The 19452-nt window shown below is 42.0% G+C and overlaps 2 protein-coding genes across 3 annotated transcripts in view; one reads left to right on the forward strand and one right to left on the reverse strand.

Annotated features, from left to right (window-relative positions):
* The window catches only part of LOC146672390 (Fc receptor-like protein 5), a 155543-nt gene that overhangs the window by 35991 nt on the left and 100100 nt on the right, over positions 1 to 19452 (reverse strand). The window lies entirely within an intron of this gene.
* On the forward strand, positions 11439 to 17834 carry LOC146672393 (butyrophilin-like protein 2). 2 transcript variants are annotated; one of them, XM_085387003.1, is made up of 3 exons: positions 11439 to 11806; positions 14830 to 15171; positions 15410 to 17834. In XM_085387003.1, the coding sequence occupies exons 1-3, from the start codon at positions 11746 to 11748 to the stop codon at positions 15529 to 15531; spliced, it is 525 nt and encodes a 174-aa protein (XP_085243129.1). In that variant the 5' UTR covers positions 11439 to 11745; the 3' UTR covers positions 15532 to 17834. The 2 variants fall into 2 exon arrangements, with proteins under 2 accessions (XP_085243129.1, XP_085243138.1); XM_085387012.1 differs by lacking the exon at positions 11439 to 11806 and adding an exon at positions 12556 to 13385.

Consider the following 19452-nt stretch of genomic DNA (forward strand, 5'->3'; position numbering starts at 1 on the left):
AGCATTTTTCTTTTACAATGGAGTATTAAAATGGCAAAGAGCAGCCCTAAGCTAAGGTGTATATACACAGACGCATTTCCAACACCTGTACTAAACAGCTACGTTGCTAGCGTTAAACTGAATTTCCACAACAGAGCTACCTAGATCACTTAAATTACACAATTGAAAGCATGAAAGCATGTGTATTGTTTGTGTATAAATACACAAACAATACACATATGTTCAAATAATTTAAAAAAAAAAGTTCAGTCCCCGAGAGCTACTGTCCTGCAGCTTTTAGACTCAGCCCTACTCCAACACAGCTGAATCAAATGGTTGAATTACCTCGTCAGCAGGCTATCAAGTGTGGCAATTTCCTGCTTACAAGCCATTCATTTGATTCAGGTGTGTCGAAACAAGGATGCGACTATTCATGTAGTAAAAGCGTTGAAACCACAATATTGTCTCTAGATGCAGAAAAAGGCATTTTATAGAGTTTTTATTTTTATTTGCAACTTTACACAAATTTGGTTTGGAAACTTGGTTGAACATATTATATAACTGCCCAACAGCCTGTGTAAGAACAAATGACCAAACATCCCCCAGCTTCTGTCTCTTCTGTCACATTACAAACACCACCAAATATGCATACATGCCAACCCTCCCGATTTTTCCGGGAGAGTCCCAAATTTCAGTGCCCCTCCCGAAAATCTCCTGGAGCCACCATTCTCCCGAATTTCTCTAGATTTTCCAGCATAAAAATAGACGATGTCCTCTGCAACTCTGCACAAAGCTTCCTGTTCTGCACAGTTTCAGACTTGCTAAGCAATCTAATGACCTATGACACAGTTTATAACTAAAAGGTGGCATCTAATATACTGGCCTGTTATTAAATGCATAAAACAAAATACACAGCAAATAAGCACTAGAAAATATATTTTCCTAATAGGCAGTAAAGGGGACAAAGTGTTCGTCACATCAGATGGAAAAAGATGAAAAAATAATTATTTTTATGTAAAGAACATGGTTATTTCTTGTACAGCAGCTATTATAAATGCAAAACAAGATTGGGATCTACTGAAGGATCCAGTGACTACAGCCTGTGGACACAGCTACTGCATGAACTGTATTAAAAGTTTCTGGGATGAAGAGGACAGGAAGGGAATCCACAGCTGCCCTCAGTGCAGGACGACTTTCAAACCGAGGCCTGTCCTGGAGAAAAACGTCATGTTTGCAACTTTAGTGGAGCAGCTGAAGCATACTGGACTCCAAGCTGCTGCAGGTGAGCAATGCTATGCTGGACCTGAAGATGTGGCCTGTGATGTCTGCACTGGGAGGAAGCTGAAAGCCATCAAGTCCTGTCTGGTGTGTCTGATCTCCTACTGTGAGAAACATATTCTGCTTCATTTTGAGTCTCCTGCCTTTAAAAAACACAAGCTGGTGGCCCCCTCCAAGAAGCTCCAGGAGAACATCTGCTCTTGTGATGATGAGGTGATGAAGATTTTCTGTCGTACTGATCAGCAGAGTATCTGTTATCTCTGCACAATGGATGCACATAAAGGCCATGAAACAGTCCCAGCTGCAGCAGAAAGGACTGAGAAGCAGAAGGAGCTCGAGGTGAGACGACTAAACATCCAGCAGAGAATCCAGGAGCGAGAGAAAGATGTGAAGCTGCTTCAACAGGAGGTGGAGGCCATCATTGGCTCTGCTGATAAAGCAGTGGAGGACAGTGAGAAGATGTTCACTGAGCTGATCCGTCTCATCCAGAAAAGAAGCTCTGATGTGAAGCAGCAGGTCAGATCCCAGTAGGAAACTGAAGTGAGACGAGTCAAAGAGCTTCAGGAGAAGCTGGAGCAGGAGATTGCTGAGCTGAAGAGGACAGACGGCGAGCTGGAGCAGCTCTCACACACAGAGGATCACAACCAGTTTCTACACAACTACCCCTCACTGTCAGCACTCAGTGAGTCTACACACTCATCCAGCATCAATATTCGTCCTCTGAGGTACTTTGAGGATGTGACAGCAGCTGTGTCAGAGACCAGAGATAAACTACAGGACACTCTGAGAGAGGAATGGACGAACATCTCACTGACAGTCACTGAAGTGGATGTTTTACTGTCACCACCAGAGCCAAAGACCAGAGCTGGATTCTTAAAATATTCACATGAAATCACACTGGATCCAAACACAGCAAGCACACATCTGTTATTATCTGACGGGAACAGAAAAGTAACATTAATGAAACAACAACAGTCTTATTCTGATCATCCAGACAGATTCACTTCATGCCATCAGATCCTGAGTACAGAGAGCCTGACTGGACGTTGTTACTGGGAGGTGGAGTGGAGAGGGGAAATGGTTTTTATAGCAGTCACATACAAGAATATCAGCAGAGCAGGGAGCCTCAATAAATGTGGTTTTGGATGGAATGAGAAATCTTGGGTATTAAATTGTTACAAAAACATTTTTCAATTTTGGCACAACGATGTCCGAACTCTCCTCTCAGGTCCTCAGAGTAGGAGTGTACCTGGATCACAGAGCAGGTATTCTGTCTTTCTACAGCGTCTCTGAAACCATGACTCTCCTGCACAGAGTCCAGACCACATTCACTCAGCCGCTCCATGCTGGACTTTATCTTTCTGAAGTTGGAGACAGTGCAGAGTTGATTAAAGTCAAATAGACAGAGAAGATATGTTCATGTTGATCCCTGATCACTATATTTGTGTAGTTTCTAAATGAGGCTTTACATTTTAGAAGCTGAGAAGTTCAGTGGCCCATTGATTCAAATTGTACTTACATTTATATACCTTACATCATTATAAATCTTAATTTGTTCTTATGGCTGATAATGTGAGTTAAATTATACTACTCTTCATATTCAGCATGTTTGAAATCTTTAATCAATCTGGTTAGTGGTTTTATTCTGTAGTTGCTGTAGTGGGTTGTCAAATGCAACAATATATTGAAGCTGCATCAGTTGATTCATCAGTCAGTCAATGATTAGAGAATTGATTGTTTTATCATTATTTTAGTAACATTTAAAGCTGGTTCCAGTTTCTGAAATGTGAAGATTGTTGATTTTATATGTAAAGAATTTTTCCTTTTTCATTGAACCTTTTAAGGGTTTTCTCATAGTAGTTTTGGGGAGTTTTTAAATTAGATTTACAGCTTCAGAATAACTTTGTGATGTCAGATTAGAAAGTTTGCGTCCAACTGCAGGGTTGGATTTTTTTTATATGATAGTTGAATTTGTTGTATTGGAATTGAGTAACATTTTTACTGATGGATGATTTGTTGTAAAACGTTGATCTACCAACAGTTTATTTCTTTATTATGATTAAATGTAAAACAAATATATTTTCCACTTTTGTTTGACAGAGGCAGGAATGTCTCTGTCTTGCATGTAACTTGCATGTAACTTTGTCCAGTAAATTGTTGAAACTGAAACTAAACAGCTACGTTGCTAGCGTTAAACTGAATTTCCACAACAGAGCTACCTAGATCACTTAAATTACACAATTGAAAGCATGAAAGCATATGTGTATTGTTTGTGTATAAATACACAAACAATACACATATGTTCAAATAATTTAAAAAAAAGTTCAGTCCCCGAGAGCTACTGTCCTGCAGCTTTTAGACTCAGCCCTACTCCAACACAGCTGAATCAAATGGTTGAATTACCTCGTCAGCAGGCTATCAAGTGTGGCAATTTCCTGCTTACAAGCCATTCATTTGATTCAGGTGTGTCGAAACAAGGATGCGACTATTCATGTAGTAAAAGCGTTGAAACCATAATATTGTCTCTAGATGCAGAAAAAGGCATTTTATAGAGTTTTTATTTTTATTTGCAACTTTACACAAATTTGGTTTGGAAACTTGGTTGAACATATTATATAATTGCCCAACAGCCTGTGTAAGAACAAATGACCAAACATCCCCCAGCTTCTGTCTCTTCTGTCACATTACAAACACCACCAAATATGCATACATGCCAACCCTCCCGATTTTTCCGGGAGAGTCCCAAATTTCAGTGCCCCTCCCGAAAATCTCCTGGAGCCACCATTCTCCCGAATTTCTCTAGATTTTCCAGCATAAAAATAGACGATGTCCTCTACAACTCTGCACAAAGCTTCCTGTTCTGCACAGTTTCAGACTTGCTAAGCAATCTAATGACCTATGACACAGTTTATAACTAAAAGGTGGCATCTAATATACTGGCCTGTTATTAAATGCATAAAACAAAATACACAGCAAATAAGCACTAGAAAATATATTTTCCTAATAGGCAGTAAAGGGGACAAAGTGTTCGTCACATCAGATGGAAAAAGATGAAAAAATAATTATTTTTATGTAAAGAACATGGTTATTTCTTGTACAGCAGCTATTATAAATGCAAAACAAGATTGGGATCTACTGAAGGATCCAGTGACTACAGCCTGTGGACACAGCTACTGCATGAACTGTATTAAAAGTTTCTGGGATGAAGAGGACAGGAAGGGAATCCACAGCTGCCCTCAGTGCAGGACGACTTTCAAACCGAGGCCTGTCCTGGAGAAAAACGTCATGTTTGCAACTTTAGTGGAGCAGCTGAAGCATACTGGACTCCAAGCTGCTGCAGGTGAGCAATGCTATGCTGGACCTGAAGATGTGGCCTGTGATGTCTGCACTGGGAGGAAGCTGAAAGCCATCAAGTCCTGTCTGGTGTGTCTGATCTCCTACTGTGAGAAACATATTCTGCTTCATTTTGAGTCTCCTGCCTTTAAAAAACACAAGCTGGTGGCCCCCTCCAAGAAGCTCCAGGAGAACATCTGCTCTTGTGATGATGAGGTGATGAAGATTTTCTGTCGTACTGATCAGCAGAGTATCTGTTATCTCTGCACAATGGATGCACATAAAGGCCATGAAACAGTCCCAGCTGCAGCAGAAAGGACTGAGAAGCAGAAGGAGCTCGAGGTGAGACGACTAAACATCCAGCAGAGAATCCAGGAGCGAGAGAAAGATGTGAAGCTGCTTCAACAGGAGGTGGAGGCCATCATTGGCTCTGCTGATAAAGCAGTGGAGGACAGTGAGAAGATGTTCACTGAGCTGATCCGTCTCATCCAGAAAAGAAGCTCTGATGTGAAGCAGCAGGTCAGATCCCAGTAGGAAACTGAAGTGAGACGAGTCAAAGAGCTTCAGGAGAAGCTGGAGCAGGAGATTGCTGAGCTGAAGAGGACAGACGGCGAGCTGGAGCAGCTCTCACACACAGAGGATCACAACCAGTTTCTACACAACTACCCCTCACTGTCAGCACTCAGTGAGTCTACACACTCATCCAGCATCAATATTCGTCCTCTGAGGTACTTTGAGGATGTGACAGCAGCTGTGTCAGAGACCAGAGATAAACTACAGGACACTCTGAGAGAGGAATGGACGAACATCTCACTGACAGTCACTGAAGTGGATGTTTTACTGTCACCACCAGAGCCAAAGACCAGAGCTGGATTCTTAAAATATTCACATGAAATCACACTGGATCCAAACACAGCAAGCACACATCTGTTATTATCTGACGGGAACAGAAAAGTAACATTAATGAAACAACAACAGTCTTATTCTGATCATCCAGACAGATTCACTTCATGCCATCAGATCCTGAGTACAGAGAGCCTGACTGGACGTTGTTACTGGGAGGTGGAGTGGAGAGGGGAAATGGTTTTTATAGCAGTCACATACAAGAATATCAGCAGACCAGGGGGCCTCAATAAATGTGGTTTTGGATGGAATGAGAAATCTTGGGTATTAAATTGTTACAAAAACATTTTTCAATTTTGGCACAACGATGTCCGAACTCTCCTCTCTGTCACGGTCCTGGGTCTTATGACCCAGTGTTTTGAGTTTCAGTTCTTTTGATGTTCATAGTGTATGTTTAAGCTTATCAGGTTTCCTAAGTTTATTTGTTATCATGCCTAAGTGTTTCTAGTTCTTATTATTTCCCCCTCGTGTTCCAACTATGTTAAATCTCCCTTGCCCTTCGTGTGTTTCATGTCTGTTGTCTTATGTTGTTATGTCTGCCTCTCATGTTCCTGTTTCATTTTGGAGAGATCTCGTGTTTTTATATTATGGATTATGTTTTGAGTCCTTTGTGGTACTGTTTCGTGTTTCCCTAGATCTCAGTTATGGTTATCTTAGGTTTTGCTCTTTGGCTTCGTCATATGGCTTCCCTGTGTTCCATGTTATGTCCACTGTGATGGTTTTGTACCATATTTCAGGTTCCTATATTCTGTCTCCCCAGTTGCTGTTAAGTTTGCATGTTTAGAATTCAGTCAGTGTGTTTCCTGTTTTACTTTGAAGGTCCATGTCTCATGTGAGTGTTTCTAGTTTTGCTTCCCTTGCCTCGTCCTGCTTTATTACCCTCAGCTGTTCCTCCATGTGTTCCCACTTCCCCTAATCACCTCCTGTGTATTTAAGTCCTCTGTTTTCAGTGTGTGATTGTCAGGTCGTCTGTTGTCCACGCCATGTTTCCCATGCCATGCTTCCAAGTTTCTTGCCTAGGTTTTTCTTATTGCTTGTTTAGATTCCCCAGTTTAGGTTTGTGTTAATTTTGCTTCAGTTTGCCTTGCCCTTTGTTTGTACCTCTTCTACTAGCCTTATTAAACGGCTCGCCTTTTGTTAACATTTCAAGTTCTGTTCCCTGTTCCTTGGCGTCTGCGTTTTGGGTCCTTTTTCAATTCATACAGTCTGCCCTCGCCAGACTGTGACACTCTCAGGTCCTCAGAGTAGGAGTGTACCTGGATCACAGAGCAGGTATTCTGTCTTTCTACAGCGTCTCTGAAACCATGACTCTCCTGCACAGAGTCCAGACCACATTCACTCAGCCGCTCCATGCTGGACTTTATCTTTCTGAAGTTGGAGACAGTGCAGAGTTGATTAAAGTCAAATAGACAGAGAAGATATGTTCATGTTGATCCCTGATCACTATATTTGTGTAGTTTCTAAATGAGGCTTTACATTTTAGAAGCTGAGAAGTTCAGTGGCCCATTGATTCAAATTGTACTTACATTTATATACCTTACATCATTATAAATCTTAATTTGTTCTTATGGCTGATAATGTGAGTTAAATTATACTACTCTTCATATTCAGCATGTTTGAAATCTTTAATCAATCTGGTTAGTGGTTTTATTCTGTAGTTGCTGTAGTGGGTTGTCAAATGCAACAATATATTGAAGCTGCATCAGTTGATTCATCAGTCAGTCAATGATTAGAGAATTGATTGTTTTATCATTATTTTAGTAACATTTAAAGCTGGTTCCAGTTTCTGAAATGTGAAGATTGTTGATTTTATATGTAAAGAATTTTTTTTTTTTTTTTTTTTTTTTTTTTTTTTTTTTTTTGGCCTGTCCCGTTTGGCTCTTTTGCCATCAGAATTATTGTCTAAAGGCAAAGAAAGATGCCCAACGGATTTACTTTACCAAACTGACCATCCCAGCCTTGCCGTAATGGTCCATTTGATTCACCTTTTATTGTTTATTTTATTTTCACTTACTGAATACGGGACAGACTTGACTGGGGGAAAGAAGGGGAGAAAGAAAGAGGGAAAGAGAAACAGCTGAGAAGAGGGACGGGGGAGAAGGGCAAAACACAAAAACCAACAGAACGGGCAGAGAGAAAAAAATGCATATATCAATCACCTGGATCACCTGCTGAGAAAGAAAAAAGAAAGCAAGCAGAAGAGAACAAGAGTAATAGAATAAACAACATCACAATGATATATGGGAATATGACAGTAAATACTAAATGTTAAACATTATTGTGCAGCACATAAGATCAACAGAACACAGTGTGCTTTGAGGTAGGAGCCAAAAAGGGTGTAGTTTGTGGGTGTGATCACCCGTGTGTACACCTGTGAGCATGGACGCGCTTGTTTTTTTTTTTTAAAAGGTTCCTTCATGTAATGATCTGCTAGAGGGTGTGGGGGGGCCACAGCCCCGTCCTCCAGGGCATGAAGCAGGTGTGGATGAGATCAAAACTCCAGACATCCAGAGGCCCCCAGAACACAAGAGACCAAGGAAGACCAACAGAGGGGCAGCCGCGCCACTGTCCCAGAAAGAGCTGAGGAGAGTCCCAGATGAGGGCTCACTCAGCAGCCGCGGAGAAGAATTTTTCCTTTTTCATTGAACCTTTTAAGGGTTTTCTCATAGTAGTTTTGGGGAGTTTTTAATTAGATTTACAGCTTCAGAATAACTTTGTGATGTCAGATTAGAAAGTTTGCGTCCAACTGCAGGGTTGGATTTTTTTTTTTTTTATATGATAGTTGAATTTGTTGTATTGGAATTGAGTAACATTTTTACTGATGGATGATTCGTTGTAAAACGTTGATCTACCAACAGTTTATTTCTTTATTATGATTAAATGTAAAACAAATATATTTTCCACTTTTGTTTGACAGAGGCCGGAATGTCTCTGTCTTGCATGTAACTTGCATGTAACTTTGTCCAGTAAATTGTTGAAACTGTCAAAAAAAACAAACCTTGTTTGTGTTTTGTGATAATAAAGCACAACCCAGTGTTCCCAGGTAATGTAGAGAGGTCTGTGTTCACAATGCTCATGCGTGGAAATGTATCAATAGTGTGTTTTGGGAACTGATAACAAGCGAAGACAGCCAGGAAATGTGTGTCCTTGAGAATTGTTCTTTTAAAAATGCTGATTAATTCTGTCGTGTTCATGTTGATTATTAGTAGGAGTCTGTGGTGGACTGTGGTTTGTGGCTCGGCTGCATGAGGAGGGGGGAAGCAGTGGGTTCAGGGTGTGGTGTCAGGGGAGGCTGGTTGTCACAGCCAGCAAGCATCATCTAATCATACCTTCACTATTTCAGTAGCTGCTGGGGCCAGAGGAGGAGAGAAGTGAGCTGAGGGTGAAGCAACTGCACATGCAGTGTGAAAATACAACTGTGGCTGTGCCAGCAGAGCGCTGGGCAAAATATAAAGAAAGACGATTGTCAGCATCCCACACCTGAGTCGTGCCAGGTCATTTACACAGTCCAAGAGATCTTTGGGTGTTTTGATGCCTGGACCTGGGTGTATAGAGTACATAGGGGGAGCGTGAGTGCCTGTACTGCATCCATTGTGTCTCAGGTAACCCAGGTGTGAGAGCGTATTTCCCCCTGCAATACTCCCTGCCAGTGATTGGTGCCCCTATCTGCCGGTGCGGCTCCCCCAGCTGCCCTGATAGCCGCTGGGGGAGGAATATCCTCCGCCTATGAGTGCTTTGGCACGGGCGACGTGCCCACGACACCACCGCTGCTTGTTGAGAAGAGCTATTTCACGTCAAAAAGCCGTCATAAATAAGTCTCCAATAACACCAGAAAAAGTCGCCAGATTTGTCTGTAGTTGGTTTTTAGAAAAAAAAGTCACTAAGGGGGTCTGAACACTCGCTAAATATAGCGACAAATCCGCTAAGTTGGCAACACTGCAGTGTCGGCCAAGGTTACCCACCAGACTGAGACAATTCATCTCATCTCTGAGCAGTTGGATCATGTAGTGGAAAAACTACACACTTTTGGAGTGTGAATCGCAAGTTCAATTCCCCCCTGGTGTGCAGTAAGTGTCCTGCCACTAAAACATCTACCAAAATCAGCATGTTGGAGATACTGTGAAGATTTCTGTAGTTTGGAAGCTGCAGTAACACATGCCTTTTTGGTTCATTTACAAGTAACAGAAGCTGTTGACCCAGGGTGCTTTTTAGTGAAAGCAGGTGGATTAAACATATACATGAATGCTTTGCAGACAGAGTGCAGGACTGACACTGAATCACAAAGAATGAAAGAAAAAAAAAACTAAGCCAATGATCTCTCTCATATTCTCACTCTGATTGGCTGCTGTAGAAAGAAGTGTTCAACCTCTGTTATGTGTAGAGTGGAGCAGACCTGATATAAATCAAACATATGTCCTTTTGTACCAGGATGGGCACTTTGATCCAGCCAGCCAGCATCCATCATTCAAGAACCGGGTGGATCTGTAGGACAGACAGATGAAGGATGGAGACATGTCTTTGATTCTGAAGGATGTGACAACTAATGACACTGGAACATATGAGTGTCGTGTCAGAGGACAAAACAAGTCAAAGAACAGAGCTCATCTAAGTGGTAACTCCATCAGCATCATCTACCTGAGTGTTGATCCTCCAGGTGAGTGAGTAGAGTTGAGTGTGTGTGTGATCAGAGGTGAAGCTGCTTCCTGGTTGTTGATGTTTGTTTCTAAAGATGTTGTTCAGTTAAACAGATTGAGCCCTGGTACTCAATCGATTTTAAAGCTGTTGCTCTGACGATACTCTGAATATCTATCTGTACTGAGATCTGTGGCTGTACCTGAGTTTGACCTTTGACACCAAAGATGTCAAAGAGGAAGAAACGTTCTTTTAATCTTGTTATTAGAGTTTCCAGCATTTGTAACTTTTATTCAGCTCTCCTTTAATGTTTGTTAAACCAGCAGAGACTGAAACTAACTACAGCTCAAGCCCAGACATGACTGTGCCTGTAGGCACCAGTGAAATGTGCACTTTTATTTCTAATGAAGTCATATCACTTTAATTTCCCTGCAGGCATTTGGATCAGTTAGTCTCCCTTCTTTTTATGTACAGTAGGCCATGTAAACCCTGTTCATTTTGCTAGGTAACCAGTTAACCTGATATGGGCAAATAATCCCCTAAACCATCTTAGCATGGGTTATATTGTGAAGATCTACTCAAAGAATCAGACGTGCTGATGATGTTTTGTCTCCAGATTATTAAACTGTCACTGTTTAGGATTTGAGAAAGCACAAAAAACTGATTTTGAATGTTTTCTTTTTTTAAATCACATTTTGGGGGCAAAACTGTACATGATAGAATATTTTATTAGTACTTTCTGGACATCACTGAATGGGCTTAGGTTAGTTATGTTTTGGAAAGCAGCTGAATTGTTATTTCTCAATGCAGGGTAGTGTAATAAAACCTAACATATGCTCATTGATGTTCCTGCCATGGTCCTGGGTCATTGTGACCCAACAGTTTAAGTGTCCTGCGTTTTCTGTCATATTTTGCATTATGTTGAGGTTTCCTAGGATATTCTGTTCAGTATTGTTTATTAGATTTCTCCTCTGTGTCTCTCTCTGTGCGACTGTGTATATGGTGATGTGAGTTACTGTGCTTTGCTCCTCTTTCAATCGTGCTCTCTCTCTCTCTCTCTCTCTCTCTCTCTCTCTCTCTCTCTCTCTCTCTCTCTCTCTCTCTCTCTCTCTCTCTCTCTCTCTCTCTCTCTCTCTCTCTCTCTCTCTCTCTCTCTCTCTCTCTCTCTCTCTCTGTCTCTCTCTCTGTCTCTCTGCTGTCTCTGTGTACTGTCTGTGTTATGTTTAAGATCCGTGTCTTGGTGTCAGCATTTTCAGTTTCGTGTCCCCACTCTGTCATGTGTAATTGTCCTCAGCTGTGTTCCCCGTGTGCTTCCACTTCCCTCGTTACTTTCTGTGTATTTATGATATATGTAAAACAGGAGCAGAACTGGGTCCTCGGTCAAGCCCACATTCCTAGTTACTGCTGTTATTTCACTGTTATTTAACTTTCATGCTCGGACATGCATCTCTCCTGCCTTCCCACTAACTGATTTTCCACTGCACACACACCCTCAACCTCAAATCAAACAAAGACTGTTAAAAGCAGTTACCTGATATCTACAGTTTCAGATTTTGTTCCTGAAAACATCAGCATCCTTGGATTTTTAACAGCTGGAGTTTGAACTGGATAAAGGAGAAAATGACTGCAGCGAGTGAGTCGCTCTGCTGTACTCTGCTGCTTTTTGTCTGTGTGTTTGCAGGTAAGTACAAAATAACAGCAGTTCACTTATAACTACTAAAAAAACTACCACTAATAACTATTGATTGACTGATTGATTGTGTTTAAGTAGGAAGTAAGAGGCTTGGTGGAAATGGAGTAGACTATATTTTAAAACAAATAACAGATTCTGTGAACCTGATGTTTACTGAGCATTGAGTGAACATATGGTTACATTGTAACCTTTGTTCTCTGAGTGAGAGACTCTATTTCCACGCTGTTACATTCTATATGTACGGGGTATGACCTTGGTCGTGGCATGTGGATATTTCTTTAAGACACTCTTACACTCCACAGCTTACGTATAAAAAACAGCTGTGCAAACACTGGTGATAGTTTAATCAGGATGCATCTCCAAGCAGCCTGAAGAGAGAGTCTCTCACTCAGAGAGCCAAGGTTACAATGTAACTGTACGTTCTCTATCATATCGAGACTCTCTCTCCACTCCGTCACATATTCTTTATGTACAGGGTAACTATGTAAGACAGACACCCTGCGAGGAGACAGTGCACCCGAATCACAGAGTGAAAGTACCAATGAACTATTTACAAATATACATATATACACGCCACCCCGGTCAGGGCTTTGCCAGACACAAAGGCTGAGCCGGGGGGCGGAGGCATCAGTCTGCCAGACGCAAGACTAGCCTGAGCAAGTCCCGTAGGATGCAAGGACTGTAATTGAGTGACCACTTCAGGTCAGCCCGCCACTGCTGCGGAGTGGATGGCCAAGTAAGGAATGCGGGATGGCCGAGGTAGAGACGCAGCCCCAGTTCTGTCCCCAGAGTCAATCAGCCGACTCATGACATCCGAAGACTGGGGATGGTGGCTTAGTCCACTAAGAGTGAAGGATCCAAGCGGGGCTGTGATCCAAAGGTCCATCAGCAGGGCGTAGCAGCCACTTTGTGCCGTCTACAGACAGGGGAGCAGCAAGAGTGAACTCGAACGAGACACTCGTGGACAGTCAGGAAGTTTCAGCTCACTGAGCGGGCCCCCGCTGGCCGTGTAAACCAGCGACACACGGGCAATACACCAGACAGGGAGCCAGCGCCTCAGGCTGGAGAACTCACCTGCCTGCTGATGTACCAGACACAGCGAGGTCTGACTGGCACGTAAACGGGCAAACCGCAAGCAATACTCCAGGGGAACACAGCCTGCAGCAGCAGCGCAGCCGCTGAAGTAGAGGGCCGAGCTAGGGATGTGAACCCAAGGTCCGTCCGCAGCACCCAGCAGCTGCTCCATGCTGTTTGCAGCAGCAGGAGTAAACCGAATAAGACACTGGTGCAGCCAGGAAGCTCAGCTCACTGAGGGGGTCAGCAAACCAGCGACCCACTGGCAATACACTGGAGAAGGAGCTAGCGCTGCAGGCTGGAGAACTCACGCTTGCCGGCTGATGTATCAGACTGCTTTGACACCCGACACCCTCCCCAGGAGGGAGCACGTTAGAGGCAAATCACCAAGGGCTTCTGCAGTCCGTGCTGGCAAGATAAGCAATTCATGCAGGATTCATGGGTTTCTCAGGATTCAAGGGCCACATGCTAACCCAGAAACAATTACTATCAGGTAAGCTGGCACGAGCCAACAGCTAAATCTCCCCTTCACTGTTTATTCCCACAGTGTGTTTGGTATAGCTTCTCTGCTTTCATGTATTTGCTTATCAGCTTTAATGTTGTGTAGCACTTGAACATTAAGCAATGTAGCCCTGGAACCACTAGCCTCTGGGTCTGTCTGACAATATGTCAGACAGTAGTGATGGGATTTCCGGCTCTTTTTAGAGAATTGACTCTTTTGGCTTGGCTCACTAAAAAGAGCCGGCTCTTTCGGCTCCCAACCAGCTCTTCAGGTTGTCTTGTTGCTAATTAACTTATTATTAACAACAATATAAAATTATGCACAAAAGGAATTACTAATGTAAAAGAAAAAAAACTTGTGGTTTTATTTATGTATTTATATATAAAAATATATACGGTGGCCCCTTGAGACAAAGTATGTACAAATTCCAAATTCTGGTGGACTAAACATATACATGTCAACTGTGAAGATCTCCAAGTTCCTGGGTACCACCATCTCCCAGGACCTGAAGTGGGAGACCAACATCAACTCCATCCTCAAAAAGACCCAGCAGAGGATGTACTTCCTGAGACAACTGGGGAAGTACAGTCTTCCACAGGAGCTGCTGATCCAGTTCTACACTGCGGTCATTGAGTCTGTCCTGTGCTCCTCCATCACAGTCTGGTATGGAGCAGCCACTAAACAGGACAGGAGCAGACTGCAGCGGACTGTACGGGCAGCAGAAAGGATCATGGGCGCCCCCCTGCCCTCCATCCAGGACCTGTACCTCTCAAGAACCAGGAAACGGGCAGGGAAAATCATCGCAGACCCCTCACACCCTCTGACACAGACTTTTTGACCTGCTGCCCTCTGGCAGACGGTACAGAAGCCTGCAGACCAGGACCACCCGACACAGGAACAGTTTCTTTCCGCTCGCCATCTCCCTCCTAAACAGTTGACCTGTAACACTGCTCCCACTGCCAGACTGCAGCTGCACCTTATGTACATTCTGTAGTATTCATTCCACCTCATTCATGTATTTTATGTTTATAAGTTTAGATTGGTTATTTATAGCTGGTTTACACAGCTTTGTGTATGCATGTGTAATGTATATATAGACGTGTGTGTGTGTGTGTGTGTGTGTGTGTGTGTGTGTGTGTGTGTGTGTGTGTGTGTGTGTGTGTGTGTGTGTGTGTGTGTTTGTTTTACATTGCTGTGCTTGAGAGCCTCTACCAGAACCAAATTCCTTGTATGTGTCTGCACATATACTTGGCCAATAAACACAATTCTGATTCTGATGAATGCTTTACAGACAAAGTGCAGGACTGAAACTGAATCAGAAAGAAAGAGAGAAAAAAAAACTGTAGGCCAATTATCTCTTTCTGATCTTACTCTGATTGGCTGCCTTAGAAGAGAAAATTTCAGTCTCTCTGCTCTGTGTTGTTTCCTCTTTCAGATGATAAAATCATCACAGCTGAGTCTGGACAGAACGTCATTCTGCCATGTCGAGCTTTAAACACCATCATAGTTGTAGAGTGGAGCAGACCTGATCTAAATGAAGAATATGTCCTTTTGCACCGGGATGGGCACTTTGATCCAGCCAGCCAGCATCCATCATTCAAGAACCGGGTGGATCTGCAGGACAGACAGATGAAGGATGGAGACGTGTCTCTGATTCTGAAAGATGTGACGACTAATGACACTGGAACATATGAGTGTCGCATCAGGGAGTCAAAGAACAGAGGTATTCTTGAAGGTGGCCCCAGCAACACCATCTACCTGAGTGTTGATCCTCCAGGTGAGTGAGTAGAGTTGAGTGTGTGTGTGATCAGAGGTGAAGCTGCTTCCTGGTTGTTGATGTTTGTTTCTAAAGATGTTGTTGATGAGACTTTGTAGAAAGCAGCTGGTCTGAGTGATGTGATCAGAGTGCAGTAGATAATGTCTGACAGCAGTTTGAAGAGGAAATGGATTCTGTTCTGTTCTTCACTCATCACCTACCTGACAGCTGACACCTCACACCTGTTTCTCACCTGCAGGTCAGACAAGAGGAGACACAGAGGATGAGTCTGTTGGATTGATAGTCGGACTGTCATTTATAGGTGTGCTTCTTGCTGCTGCTGTTGTTGGTTTTTTGATCTACAGAAAACAACAGAAGTAGCCTCCACTGGAAGAGCATCCTGATTAAACTGAGCTTTTCTAGCTGATCTCTGTGTCTCCTGCTGATGTCACAACTTCTCAGTTTTATATAATCGGAAGGGTCAGCGTGGGAGATAAATGCTCCATTTGGACTCATAGTCGCTCATTCAATTTCTGCTGTGCTTCTTGTTGGTGGGTTTTGACCTACAGAAAACATGAAGACAAGTAGCATTTTATTTTTATTGCGTACTAAAAACAACAGTTAAATATATCGAATAATGCTGTGAGAAGCCTTGGATTTTTTTCTTCGTAGTTCATCTGACATTAGTTTTGTTTTGAAGGCCTGGGCTTGGTTTCATCCTGATAAAAAAGTTCTCCTTATTCTTTTTTTTTGTTTGTTTGTTTGTTTTGTTTTTTCCCCCTTCCATTAATCATGTAATCAAGCTCACTTCTCTCTTGGTTGTACAAAAAAGAAACTGGATAAGACCACTCTGAACTAAGAACAGACTTTAAAGCATGTCATATCATAAGGCCCACAGGCCTGAATCACCCGAGTAATGACTCCAATCCGGCCATCCTGAACGTCTTTGACAAATGTGAATGACAGGACAGATTTTTAGACTTACCTGTTTTTGGTTTTTTTTAAATAAGATTTACAGTTTCTGTGTTGATAAAAAGCTTCTGCATTGCCATTCATACTACACCAAAGAGAAGTCCCTGTTTTTCCCACCAACCCAAGTGGATCAGATGAGTGAAACTCCACTTTTTGTTAGCGTAAATAAGTTTCACTATACATTTAATCCCTGATAGATCTTAAAATAAAAAAGAGGTTTCCAACACAAATCTGTAAAAAAACAACTCCCAAAAGTTGATTCTGTTCATCTGGACATAGTGTTTTCAGTAGACTTCTTCAGTCTGACTGCAGATTTCCCCAGTCTTATAAACAGTACATTTGCACAATGACTGAAACCAGCCCACTGATCCTTCAGTGGAAGGTCAGTTCCTTCATCATAATTATGCAAATTCTAATGACCATTGATCAATAACCAATTCAATTCTATTTTATTTATATAGCGCCAAATCGCCAAAAAAAGCCGACTGTTGACCAAAGCCCACTGATCAATAACCATGAGTACCATTCACAGACAGTTGGGGAATGGCTGCAATCACAGCATTGTAACATGGTGACAGATGAAGCCTTAGTCCCCCTCCTTGATTCAGAGATGGTCTTTCCCTTTTCACGTAAATGGCCTCCTTGACTCCGCGCTCAAACCAGTCACTCACTACCTGTCCAGGATGTGTACATAATCATCCTTGAAAGAGTGGTTGTTGATCAATGATCACGAGAATTTGCCTAATTATGATGAAGAAACTGACCTCCCAGCCCATTGTTCCTTCAGTGGGCTGGTTTCAGTCATTATGCAAATGTACTGTTTATAAGATTTGGGGAAACCTGCAGTCAGCTGAGACTGAAGAAGTCACTTGGATGAGTGATGAAACGCTTTTCGCACAAAACGCTACGTCCAGATGAACAGAATCAACTTTTGGGGATTTACTTGCCAGGATGATTGAGCATGTATCAAGAAATAAAAGGATAACATTTTTTTTTTTTTTTTTTGTTTGATGCAGATGATTTACTATAGCCTTTAACAAATAAGGGTTAAAGGGTAAACTGAAGTGTGAAGTCTGCTTAGCTTTAATTCACCATTCGGATAAGGAACTGTGATTAAAAACACCCACAGAAAGCTCTTATTACTGCATAAAGAGTGACACTATAAAACTGGAGGATTGTTAAAGTTGGTGTGTGTCCAGTTGACAGTAAAAACAAAGGTTCACAAAAGAGATATAGTAAATATGAACTCATATTAGTTGACATATGCCTAAATATAATGTAATGTGTACTTTTGTTGAAAAATTAAATTAAATTATTATTTTTCATGTTGCATTAATGTTTGTGTCATTTTATTTAGGGAATCACAATCTGTATGTTACTAATAAGCTAGTTAGCCTTGGGGTCTATTGGTATTGGCTCCATCCTCCACTAGGGGGCATCTTCATGCTCTCTCCTCATTCCATTAAACTCCTGCAAGAGAGAAGAAACTGAAAATCACTCTGGTGTCCCCCCTTTTTCTTTTTTCAGGTAATGGTGGTAATAAGTTCACGGACATTTGTGATGAGTCTGCTTCTGGGTCCTGTATATGTGAGAACTTTGGTTCATGACAACTACTTCTGTTATTTCACCTTCATGCTCAGACATGTGTCTCTCCCTCCTCTCAGTTTCCCACTATCTGGTCTCATTGCACTGCACACACTCTCAACCTCAAATCAAAGGAAGACTGTTAAATAAATAAAGTAAATAATCCTGTGAGACGTCGTCTTTTTTTGCTGAATCTTTATCAGACATTGATTCTGTTTTGAAGCTCCAGGCCTGGCTTTATTCTGATAAAAATAGATAATCTTATTTATTTTTTTGTTTCGATTTTTTTCTTCCATTAATCATGTATTGTAGCTTCTGTCGTGGTTGTTCAAAAAAAGGTACTGCATAGGATCACAGCTTTGAAAAAATATAAATTATTAGAGGATCCAATGGAAACAGTTTGATGTGTGATTGTAATCCAACTTGTTATCACCCTGCATGGGGGGACATTTGACACTCAGGACTCGACATGATTTTAAACACTGTCTACTAACATTTGCAGGTCTTTGTCCCGTCTTCCTCCCCTCAACCACATCCAGCTGCAGCAGATGGCCGCCCCTCCCTGAGCCTGGTTCTCTACCATAGACAGACAAACAAGCTTTTGCACTAACATTCACAGCTGTGTGCCAATTATATTCACCGATTAAACTAATCCCACGAACTGCACGTCTCTGGAAAGTGGCAGGTTGTCATTTATCACCAGTTGATGGCAGGAAGTTTCAACTGTTATCATTAACTGATTTTTTTTTAACAAAAGTGCATGAAGGATGAGAGACAACATGGGATTGTTCAGACATTGTTCAGCTCTCACCCCAAATGCCTCCCTGTGTCATGATCCTGGGTCTTTTGACCCAGCGTTTTAAGTTTGAGTTTATTTTGTTCATTAGGTTATCTAAGTTCATTTGTTATTAGATTCCCCTTGTGTATCCAACCCCGTTAAGTCTCCCTTGTCCTTCATGTGCTTCGTGTCTGTGTTTCTTATGTTGTCATGTTTGCGTTTCATTATGTTTCCCATTTTATTTTGAAAGAGGTCCTGTGTCCCTGCATTTTGTTTTACTCTTCCCCTGTGGCGTTGTTATGTTCCTGTTGTGTCTACTGTGCCTTTCTGTTCCATGTTTCAGGTCCCTATGTTCGGTCTCCCCAGTCTGTTAAGTTTACATGTCTTGAGTTCCGTCAGTGTGTTTCCTGTTTTACTTTCACAGTCTGTCCTATGTTAATGTTTCTAGTTTTGCTTCCCTTGTCTCGTCCTGCTTAATTACTCTCAGCTGTGCTCTCCTCCTGTGGCTCATTCCCTCTCATTATCCCTCACTGTATTTAAGCCCCATGTTTCTTTTTGTCAGTGTTGCGTCCTCCCCCATAGCTGTGGGATTTTTCCCTGTGCTTTAGTTTTCGCCACGCCATGCCAGCAATAAAGCTGTGTGTTTTGAGTTTAGTTTTTGTCTCTGTGAGTTTCCGTCTGGGTCCTACTCTTGCCTGCACACAGCCGTATTGTGACACCCTGGAATATATGAAATTTCAAATGTATACTAATGGAAGTTGGCTTATGTGTAATTTTGCTTCTCAGCTTTTATAGTATTTATAGTATTTTATATATTGCATTGTTTTAATGTGAAAGTTGCCCCTAACCTCCTCCCACATACCCTACCCCCCTAACCCTCTATACATTTCTGAAGTTTCAACACTGGTTGATGTCCCTACTGTGTATAGTCTGCAGCTGCAGATACTATTTGTTTTTGTTCTTCATCT

This window comes from Rhamphochromis longiceps, linkage group LG3, assembly GCF_057381845.1.
Source record: "Rhamphochromis longiceps isolate RC_006_pf linkage group LG3, R_longiceps_female_GT1.1, whole genome shotgun sequence".
In the NCBI taxonomy this organism is placed as follows: Eukaryota; Metazoa; Chordata; class Actinopteri; order Cichliformes; family Cichlidae; genus Rhamphochromis; species Rhamphochromis longiceps.

Coding starts and splice junctions, on each gene's coding strand:
- LOC146672393 (XM_085387003.1), top strand. CDS start 11,746: ATGACTGCAGCGAGTGAGTCGCTCTGCTGTACTCTGCTGCTTTTTGTC. Junction 11,807..14,829: donor TTTTGTCTGTGTGTTTGCAG/GTAAGTACAAAA, acceptor TTCCTCTTTCAG/ATGATAAAATCATCACAGCT. Junction 15,172..15,409: donor CCTGAGTGTTGATCCTCCAG/GTGAGTGAGTAG, acceptor TCTCACCTGCAG/GTCAGACAAGAGGAGACACA.